This window comes from Mastomys coucha, unplaced genomic scaffold (assembly GCF_008632895.1).
Source record: "Mastomys coucha isolate ucsf_1 unplaced genomic scaffold, UCSF_Mcou_1 pScaffold14, whole genome shotgun sequence".
In the NCBI taxonomy this organism is placed as follows: Eukaryota; Metazoa; Chordata; class Mammalia; order Rodentia; family Muridae; genus Mastomys; species Mastomys coucha.
The window spans coordinates 15843966-15854546 of NW_022196896.1; the positions used below are offsets into that span (position 1 = coordinate 15843966).

The 10581-nt window shown below is 49.2% G+C and overlaps 1 protein-coding gene across 1 annotated transcript; it reads left to right on the forward strand.

The window, feature by feature from the left end:
* Window positions 1–1672: 1672 nt before the first annotated feature.
* Window positions 1673–10119, forward strand: Prdm13 (PR/SET domain 13). The gene is made up of 4 exons (XM_031368768.1): window positions 1673–2119; window positions 3598–3729; window positions 4035–4155; window positions 7674–10119. Exons 1-4 carry the CDS (start codon window positions 1832–1834, stop codon window positions 9377–9379), a joined length of 2247 nt encoding a protein of 748 aa, XP_031224628.1. The 5' UTR covers window positions 1673–1831; the 3' UTR covers window positions 9380–10119.
* The last annotated feature ends 462 nt before the right edge of the window (window positions 10120–10581 follow it).

A 10581-nucleotide genomic window follows, 5' to 3' on the forward strand; every position in this document is an offset into this window, starting at 1 on the left:
CCCCCCCCCCCCCCCGCAAAGCTCTGGGTAGTCACAGAGGCATGGCTATTCAAGGCCCACCAAGAGGTTCTCTCCTGTCCCACGCAGGTATATTTACATAGACCGAGGAATGGACACTGAGTCTGTCTTCTTTGTGTCCCAGCGTGGTCTTGTCTTGATTTGCTTAGACTTAAGACTTTGACCTGGCTTGGCTTTCCCATTGTAAACAACGAATTTTGTGACTTTCATAATGCCACTGCTATGCACTTGCACTTTCCCAACAAACTGGGGGTGAACAGCAGAAATGGAGGCAAGGAACCGTTTGTACCCACTATTCCCACTTTTCAGATCTGGAGAGTGAGGCTCCAAGGAATTCATGAAAGGTATCTTGGGTCTTGAGTTCGTTTTCTGGTCCAGCCTATGGATGTGAGCACACGTTTCCAACAGTGGACAGCTTAATAAGCTACTTTGTACCCTCCTGGAACAGAGTTGCTACTTTGCTTCCCTACATCCGTTAGTTAGCTAGAGCCACTCCATATTCTTGCCGGCCCGATAACTGCATCTTCCTGGTCAAGGCCACAGGGAGGAAGCAGTGAGCGCTTAGCTCAGGGTCCTCTGTTCTTTCTGTGAGCACTGGATGAAGTGGGAGGTGGGAACAAGGTGGGAGTGAGGGCACAACAGCACTGGAACCGCTGTAGGAGTTTCTTGGTGGCTCCAGTAATGGCTGGCAGCTTGGGTTTGGGGAAAGGTGCCAAAGACTGACCCAAACACCATCTATGGCACTCCTTTCCCCGCTGAGAGACTGAGAGATGATTTTGTTGGTGGTGGTTTGCTTTAAAAACAAGTTAAAAAAAAATCCGTCCTTTTGGTTCTGGAGAAGTTAGTGTAAGGACTTTTTCCCTGTTTTCAACTTAAAAGCAAAACAAGGTTTGAATTGATGGTTGCCGGTGGGAAGACGTGATTAATAACCCCGCAGGAGAACTTCCCAGGTCTTCAACGCTGCAGCTCCATCCGCAGAGCAGATCTCCTACGAAGCTCTTGGCTTTGTGGCCGCTTCCTACTCTCAGAGAAAGTGTGGACCCTGAGTGCGACAGGGAGACGTGGTACTCAGCTGGCTTTCGCCTTCTCAAATAGTTCTGGTGGTTTCATATCTGGGGGCAGATCGAGGTCTAGGAAAGAACTAAAGCGGTTCTAAACTGTGGACTGGCCTGAACCAAATCCCTGAAATGGTACTATGGTCGTTATTTAAAAAGTGTAGGTATTTTCTGGTGTTTTCCCATCAAGTACCTGCCTAATTTCTGTATGGCACACGCCAGAAATCAATAGAAGTTAACAAGTCCTCCAAACAGCCCCCGTCCCTTTGTTTAATCTCCTTTACAATAAAGCCGAGGGGAGAGAATTAAGAATCTTTGAAGTAGACCAAGGCTCAAAGGAATCAGCCAAGTAGACTTAAAGTAGTCACTTATTTCCCAAAACTGGTTTGTCGGTGAACAATAAAAGGAAGTAAAATTTATGGAGAAATTATACAGTGGATTTGTCACTTAAAATATCGTAACTGTCTCAGGGACAATACCCCATGCTGAGGATTAATGGTCCCGCCGGACCTTTGATTCACCAGCGCCTTTTCTTCGCCCTTGACAAATTGGATTTTTAGGAATGGGAAGGTCGCCTGGACCATTGTGTGCTAGCCATTCAGAGGCCTCGATTATGCAGGGGGCTGAGGGAACCACTCCATGTGACCCTCTCGGGTGGGACTCTGCAGCTGCTTCACAGCGCAACTCTCTCACCAAACTCCGCGCCCTTGCGCTCGCGGTGCCAAAAGGCGCCCGCCCGGATTGAAAAGGCGCAGTGCATGCCCGCCCGCGTCACTAGGCAGACAGAAGACGCACGTCGGGGTGCGGATCCCTCCTCTGCATGCGGCTGCTCCTGGTTCTGTCACTTGAGCCCAGTGGAGGACTCCGCGAGCCCCAGCGTCTGCCTGGCGGCGGTGGCAACAATGCACGGAACTTCCCGCACTTCGGCCACCAGCGTGAACGCTGACTGCTGCATCCCGGCTGGCCTGCGCCTTGGGCCGGTGCCTGGCACCTTCAAGCTGGGCAAGTACCTGTCAGATCGCAGGGAACCAGGGCCCAAGAAAAAGGTACTGGGCCATTCTGGATCTCCGTCCCTTGCTTCTCACCTCCTATTGCCCTGATCCAGAAAAGAGCAGCAGAGAACAGGGATACCTGCTAAATCTGCAGGGCAGGATTATCAGATTTTCCTTAGCAGGTCTGATAACTGAGTAAGACGTGGGGCCGGCTGCAGGGAGGGCAGAGCTGAGCAGGAACAGACCTTAGTACGCCAGGGTCTGTAGGTATGGGGAGCCTCTGGGAACCGGTCGTTTCCTCAGCGCTCTGGGGTGTCCTCAACAAGGTGACGGAGACTCCTAACTCTCACCTGAGTCCTTGTCTTCCTTGCAAAGGTACCTTTTTCGCTGGAGTCATCGGGTGGAGAGGACTTCTCTCCCCTTCTGTTTACTAATATGAGGCTTACATTTTTGTTTTTAAACAATTTGATTCTATTTCGCCGAAGAGATAGTCCTCGGGAGGCTCTTAGTTCTTGGAATGTATCCCCACCCCCAACCCCTGTTGCGTTGTAGGTTTGGTTAGGAACTGGAGAAGGGATGAGCCAGGTGATTAATTTTGATGCCTATTGAGAGGTAGGGAGCCCACCCTCGAGAGGACACCTAGTTAAACCTTGCGGCTGACTCTTAGAGATCCCAGTCGAGAGGTGCCAGGTACAACTCTCCTACTCCGACCTCACCTCCCCACCCCCAACCCCAACACACACAGTCACTGTCAGGATCCCTGGCCAGAGAGGGAAAGTGAAGACTCTTGACCACAGAGGGTGGCGGGGCGCCTTAGCAGCCAAGGACTGGCAGACAGCCACCAGGGAAGGAAGAGGGAAGCTAGTTTAAAAAGGAAAGGCCTTGATTTTAGTAACCTCCTAGAGCTTTCTTGTAAAAAGTATCTTTCGAGTAGAGAAGCAGGCTCTGGGTCTTTCTCCCCTTGCTAGAAAGTCCCTTGTCTCTCATCCCAGGCAACACCGGGTTTTGAAGCTCACCACGCCTCTCTCTTTTAAACGCAATTTAATTGCTTTTAAATGGCTTGCTAGCTGCAGGCAAAATTTCTCCGTGCTCGCTTTGTTCTGAGTATCTCACTGCTGAGTTCACTTGTGCCTAGTGCGGTATTAGAGAATCGGGAGGCTGAGAAACAGGGGACGTGCTTGAACTTAGAAACAACTTCTATCTCAGTGTCATGGATCCCAGAACCTCACCTGGGGAAGAGGTAGTGAGTTTTGCAATAAGATGCATCCAGGAGTTCAGAGAGAATGACTTTTCCAGCTGGTGTTTCCAAGGTGTGTGTGTGTGTGTGTGTGTGTGTGTTGATACTGTCTACTACCCAGACTCCTTTATTTTTCCACTCTCTAAGCTGGGGCCCTGAGGAATCATTTTCCCAGCAGCTCCTAGAGGTTGTGTCAAACCGCTTTCCTGAGTTCTGTAGGCTGTAGGATAAACTTTGCTCTGGGCTGCGAGCTTGGCTGTGGCACGTTGGGTAATGACCATTGCTTGTATTGCAGGTGCGCATGGTGAGAGGGGAGCTGGTGGATGAGTCAGGGGGCTCCCCTCTGGAGTGGATAGGGTTAATCCGGGCAGCCAGGAATCCCCAGGAACAGACTCTGGAAGCTATTGCGGACTTACCAGGAGGACAGGTACTGTCAGAGCCCCTCAACATTATTCATTCCAGTTCCATCTTCTAAGGCTAAGGCAGCCAAGCCTTTCATGAGCCAAGAACTTTGAAAGGCAAGAATTCTCTCTTCAAACATCCCAATGACCCTGTAAGAAAGATACTTTGTTTTGTTTTAAAAGATCAAGGATGAGATTCCAAGCTATCCGGTAGCTTCTCCAGGATCACGATGCCAACCTTTGAATCTTTATTCCCAACCATCCAGGAAATAACACAAAACCTCATTTTAAAAAATAAAATATAAACAAATTTATTTATTTTGCATCCTAGATCTTCTATCGTGCATTGCGAGACGTCCAGCCGGGGGAAGAGCTGACTGTGTGGTATTCCAACTCCTTGGCTCAGTGGTTTGACATCCCTACAACTGCAACTCCTACTCATGATGAGAAAGGTACTGCTCTGAGAAGGTCTCCCCAACAGGGAGGGTGAGCTAGAGTAGAGTCCAGCTCTTCTTCTGGGTTGTGTGGCAGGTAACCACAGACCTGAAGAATCTTTCTGTTTAGCTTTGTGGAAACTGAATTCACACTCTTGACAGGGAGAGAGGGAACTGCTAACCTAAAGCCATAGTGAATGGTAATAAAAGTGAGTAATAACCTGGTCCCTAACAGCAGAGGAATACTCCTTATGAACTTCATGAGTTCTTCCTTTCCTATTTCATTCTGAAGACAAGTATTCATTCAGTTAAGAAACAATAAAGGAGACTTGATATATTACAACAATTACATCTTTAATTCTGGAGATCAAAGCTACAATGATTACATTTTGAATTCTAGAGACCAAAGTTTAAACCTAGAATGCTTTTTAAAAGGCAAAAGGGTGCTCTTTGTAAGTTATTCAGGAGAACATTGTATTTGCTGGCACTTAGAAGCATGATGGTGCTTACAGCTGGTCCCTTGGCAGGTACTAACATCCTTCCTTGAAATGGAATTTATTCATTTCCCCTTACTAAATCTACTTAAACAGAATCTGGGATGTCTCCCAGTTTCTTCTCAGATTTATTTGATTCCTTTCAAGCTAAGAGCCAATCCATGCAAATTAAGGTGCAGCAACTAAAGGGAAAATCATTTTCCACCCCTCCACACAGCACTGAAGGATATCTTCTGTGGGAAGGAGGTTGGGAAGAGCTAAAAGACTTAAGGTCTTGAAACTTCACTCTCATTCCTCACAAGGCATCCATCCCCTGGTCCTTATCCCCAACCCCTTGACAATTGTTTGAGCGTGTTCATTTTTTTTTTTCTCTAAAGAAGCTATTTATGTATAGACAACAAAAAATGTTCCAAAGTATTTTAATCAATCTCCCCCGGAACTGCTGTGCCACAGCACCCATTTAGAAACAGGTCTATATTCATAAAAGTGTGGTAATTAGCAAACCCTTCATGAGTGGGACACATTATTCAGAGCAATGAGTCATTTCACTTCAAAGTGTCACTGTCCTCTGCAAATCAATTCTGTTTGTTTTAAAATAGACTGGTATGTCCAATATTTATAAGAATTAGACTGATATAGTTTGTTCCTTGAACCACATTCTCAGATTCTTTTGTCAATAAGTACTACTGTGTCATAGGGGAACTCTCAGACTCGAAACTCCACAACAATCTGCTCCAGCCCAGAACACTTTACATAGGAATGACTAAACAGAAAAGAACGTGTTTAATCATGTATTCTACTTCAGCCAACTGATTTTATAAATGTCACAAGCCAAATGACAATAAAAAAACCTATCATTTTCCTGTTAGGGAAGGTATACCCTAATTTGAACCTCATATTTCTAGATTGGGCATGCCTAAAATCTTTACAGTTACATGAGGGGAAGGAGCAAAGGCATTTATGAAGAGTGTTTGGCTCACTTGGCAAGAGTTGAACCTTAGGGTCTGCAAAACCTGTTGATGAAGTTAAATTGGAAAAGTAGTGTGTGGAATAACACACACACAGAGGCACATATGGATACATTTTTGTTACATTTTGAGAAGAGGAAAAGATAAGGAGGCATATCACCTGTTTTAACAATACTGGCTAACTTAAGTTAGTTTCCCTTTCAAAGGAAGTTTAAGTCCCTGCCCCTTCATTTTTAAGAACAAAGCTTACTTGGCTTTGCATTGGCAGAGTCATTCAGGAACAAACTGAAAACTCTTTTGAAGAGCTGCTGCAAAAGAGCTTCTGAATTTCAGACACCCAAGGAAAACTAAGGAGTCACTTCTCTTTCCAAGAGTTGCTTTAGTAAAACATCTTTTGCCTAAGTCTTCAATAAACAACAGGGACAGACTATTATAGGTAAATCCTTGTCTCCCCATTCTCTCAGATCTCCTTTGACCTCTTGTGGAATAAACTCCTCCCCTCCTTTAAGACAATCTTGCTATGTAGCCCTGGCTGGTCTGGAACTCACCATATAGATCAAACTGACCTCGAACTCCGAACCCACAAAGATCTGCCTATCTTTGCTTCCCAAGTGCTAGAATTAAAGGCATATGCCACCACGACCGGTTCTGTAGCAATATTTTAGAAGTGTGAGCAGAGTGCACCTAAAGAGGGAAAATGCGGGGCGTTTCTAGTAAATCTTAAGAGATCTATAATGATTGGGCGGTGGTGGCGGCGCACAACTTTAATCCCAGCACTTGGGAGGCAGAGGCAGGCGGATTTCTGAGTTCGAGACCAGCCTGGTCTACAGAGTTAGTTCTGGGGGTGGGAGGAAAGAAAGAAAGAAAAAAAGAAAAACAAAAAGAGATCTACAATGTACTTTGGAATTTCCTCATGGCCCAATCAACTTTTCTCACAGACATCTTTAGTATTATCAATCAATCACTTTTAAAAACTGCATTGTATGAACACTAGTAAATAGAAATTAGTTTTTAGCACTCAATTAGTAGCTATCTCATGTACCTGTCTCTGGATTGTGTTTACAGACCCTAGCAAGTCAAAAACAATTATAATGTAAGAGATGCACAGAATTGGCTCTGCAAGTGCATACATGCACAGAACTTGTGGTAGAGAATTCTGCACTTTAAAAAGCTGAGCTTTCTCATTTTTTAATATTTATTAAATGAAATATATCTTGCTTAAGTGTTTTCTACGTTTGTATCTGTGCACCTATCTAGGAGTTAATTAACTACCAGGTAAAACAACAGATAAGCCAATGCTACCCCATCCTCAGTACATCAGCATCCATTACAGAATATCAGGAAGTAGTAATTTCCCCCCCTCCAGTCCAATCAGATAAAGTTAAAATAGGAAATAAGGGTGCAAATAATTTTGAAGACTAGCAAACCATCATCCTTATGTGGAGATTCATTTGGTCACGCTCCATGCAAACCTCAAGCAAGTGTTTAAGTCTGGGAGGGGGGTAAAAGGGCGGAGAGAGGACACAAAAAGACATTGTTATATGAAAAGGAATGATTACATATGGCCCATACATACAGGATATTGTCTCGTCTGGTAATGAGGCGCTCACGACTATTAGATTGGCCTTTGTTCAGTTTATCCAAACTCCTTGACATACGCCACCTATTCTGTAAACGCCAACAGATGGGCACAGGCACAGCACAGCCTCAACTCTTGATTTAAGGCAACAGCTGCTCTCTGCTCTTCCCGGCTAGCCTTCCTGAGCAGGGCTCTTCCAAAGGAAATTTACTGTGAGGGCTTGGGGAAGTCTTCATTGGAAAGGTCCAGGTCACCTGGTTTGCTCTTCGTAGGTCTTTGAGGGTGGAGGTGACAAGGGTTGGCCATTTACTCGCTTTGGGAGGTTCTTGATAGGATTACTGAACTTTATCTCTTGGCCTTAAGACCTTTCATCCTTTACCCTGGCCCCTCGCTTTCTGCCACCACGCAGGTCAAACCCGGGCTGTGCCTGCTGTGCCGGCGCTTTCCTTCTGGCTCCCTAGCTTCTCACTTGTTCCTCTCCCCTTTCTTGCGCAGGGGAGGAGCGCTACATCTGCTGGTACTGCTGGAGGACCTTCCGCTACCCTAACAGCCTCAAGGCACACCTGCGTTTCCACTGTGTGCTGAGCGGCGGCGGGGGCCGCGCCTTCCTGCCCCAGGAGCACGCGGCCCGGCCCGGCGCTTCCCCGGTGGCCGAAGGCCTCGGCCTCCCTCCCAAACCCACAGCCCCGGACTTGACGGCGCCCGTCCAGGCAGCCGCTCTGAGGCCCCAAGCGCAGGCCGCTCAGCTCGCCCAGGCGTGCGGGGCGCGGGAGAGCATCAAGCGGGAGGCTTCTCTGGCGCCCCTCGCCACCTCCCCGCCGCTGGGCAAGTGGGGGACGCCCAAGAAGGGCAAGGAGCAGCCGGACCGCGCGCACGGCCACTTCCTGGGGATCGTAGGCGGCTCCTCGGGCGGCAGCGGAGGTCTGCCCTTCTACCCCGGCGTGCGCTCCGCTTTCAAGCCCGCCGGCCTGGCCCGGGCGGCTGCGCAGAGCGACCCCTACCGGGAAGAGGGCGGCGGCAAGGGGCCGGGGTTGGCGCTAGGCCGCCTGCTGGGCGGGGGCCGGCCCGGCGGGCGCCCCGGCAGTGGGGAGAGCCCGGCGGGCCACCACCACCACCACCACCACGCTCACCACCACCACCACCACCATCCCAAGTGCCTGCTGGCGGGGGAGCCGCCGCCGGCCGGCCTGCCGTGTCCCGGGGCCCTGCGGGCCTTCCCCCTGCTCGCTGGCCACCCGGAAGAGGCGTCGGCCTTCAAACACGTGGAGCGGGCCCCGCCCGCCGCCGCCGCCGCCGCCTCGCTGCCGGCCGCACGCTACGCGGCTCTCCCGGCGCCCGGGCTCCCTGTGGAGCGCTGTGCGCTGCCGCCCCTCGATGCCGGCAGCCTCAAGGCGTACCCGGGCGGCGAGTGCAGCCCCCTGCCCGCCGTCATGCCGGCCTTCACGGTGTACAGCGGAGACCTGCTCTACGGCCCTCCGGCCGCCTATTACCCTCTGAAGCTGCACTTGGGCGGGCTGCTCAAGTATCCCGAGTCCATCTCCTATTTGAGCGGCCCTGCGGCGGCTGCGGCAGCCGCGGCCGCGGCGGCGGCGGCGATCGGCCCGGCCGAGCTGGGCTCCCTGGCCAGCATCGACCGCGAGATCGCCATGCACACGCAGCAGCTGTCGGAGATGGCAGTCGGGAAGGGTCGCGGCCGCCTGGATTCGGGGACGCTGCCTCCAGCCGTAGTGGCGGCGTCAGGCCCCGGGGGTGGCGGCGGTGGCGGGAGCGCGGCAGGCAAGCCCAAGACAGGCCACTTGTGCCTCTACTGTGGCAAGCTGTACTCGCGCAAGTACGGGCTCAAGATCCACATGCGGACGCACACCGGCTACAAGCCGCTCAAGTGCAAAGTGTGCCTGCGGCCCTTCGGCGACCCCAGCAATCTCAACAAGCACATCCGACTCCACGCCGAGGGCAATACGCCCTACCGCTGCGAGTTCTGCGGCAAGGTGCTGGTGCGCCGCCGAGACCTGGAGCGTCACGTCAAGTCCCGCCACCCAGGCCAGAGCCTGATCGCCAAGGCGGGCGACCGCCCGGGCACGGAGCCGGGCTATGCTCTGGAGCCTGGGGATCCCAAGAGCGAGGACAGTGACGTGGACGTCTGCTTCACTGACGACCAGAGCGACCCTGAGGCTGGGGGCCGTGGCGAGCACGATTCCTAACGCGCCGTCCAGGGAAGGAGCAGGGACAGGGACAGAGTGAAGTGGTGACAAGAAGGACTCGGTCGATGTTGTAATTTGGGGGGATGGTGTCTTATTAGGAACAGTGAGCCGCTCCAGTTCTCTAGTGGAGCAAAGTTTAAGGATGGGTTAAAGAAAAAGAGACACAGCCAATGAACAGCCCATAGGTTGTGGGTCTCCATCCTTCAGGGCCCTAGACTCTGGCATAGCCTCTCATTCTGAAAGCATTCTGGTCTTGAGGTTCAGGATCGCGTCAAAATAAATATCTCAGTGCCCTCAAAGGTGATGATTTTTACTGCCACACATTTTTAAAACGTTCTTTTCTGTGGAGGAAATCGTGCCTTTTGAAAAGATGTTCCGCGTGAATTTTATGTTAAGTATTTCACTGCATAGCAAGCAAAACAGTAGATGTGACACCCACACACCTGTTTCCATTTCTTATCTGTTCTGTCAAAGAGCACTCCTTGCCACATTGAGGATATTGTGGTAGTGGATGTATAAATTGGTCAAGTTGCAATTATTTATGAGAGAATAATGATAAATGTAAAATAACGCATGAATATAAGAGCACGCAATATATAAATTAAAAAAATATCCTATTTGGTAGAGTCCAAATGTTTATGTTGTTTTATAATGAATGATGTACAGTGGATATAGTACTTTGCCCTTGCTTCCATTTTGTGCAATCTTTAAGAATAATAAAGATACAAATGAGAGTTCTACTACTTGGCTACTTCAGAGTACCCTTCAAAGAAATAGTTTAATTTGAAAACAACCTCTGAGGAGACTTGACAAGATAAGTCACAGAAGACTTATATTATTCACAGAATTAATGTTAGTCAGGCTTGTATGGAGAACAGGCAAAACCCGTTGGTCTCTAAGACCATTGTTAATCATGCTAAGCGTTTTTTATGTTCACTCCAAGAACCTTCCAGAAAAAGCTTACAGCACACACACACACACACACACACACACACACACACACACACACCTTTACATATATTTCCTTGTCACAAAGGACCAGGGAACTAGAATCAGTATTCTTTTGTTGTTTATCATTTTGACAGATTTTACCATGGAGATGTAAGAGGAAATTTGCTCAAAACATTATGAGCCATATACACTTTAGTATTCATTCAACAAACACTAAAGGGGGAATTATTTTTTTAGAGGTGCTTAAGTGC

What these genes read in the sequence shown, in the direction of transcription:
- Prdm13 (XM_031368768.1), top strand. Translation starts at nt 1,832, where the DNA reads ATGCCCGCCCGCGTCACTAGGCAGACAGAAGACGCACGTCGGGGTGCG. An exon ending in CGGACTTACCAGGAGGACAG is followed by an intron (nt 3,730 to 4,034) that starts GTACTGTCAGAG and finishes TTTGCATCCTAG; the next exon opens with ATCTTCTATCGTGCATTGCG. An exon ending in TCCTACTCATGATGAGAAAG is followed by an intron (nt 4,156 to 7,673) that starts GTACTGCTCTGA and finishes TTTCTTGCGCAG; the next exon opens with GGGAGGAGCGCTACATCTGC.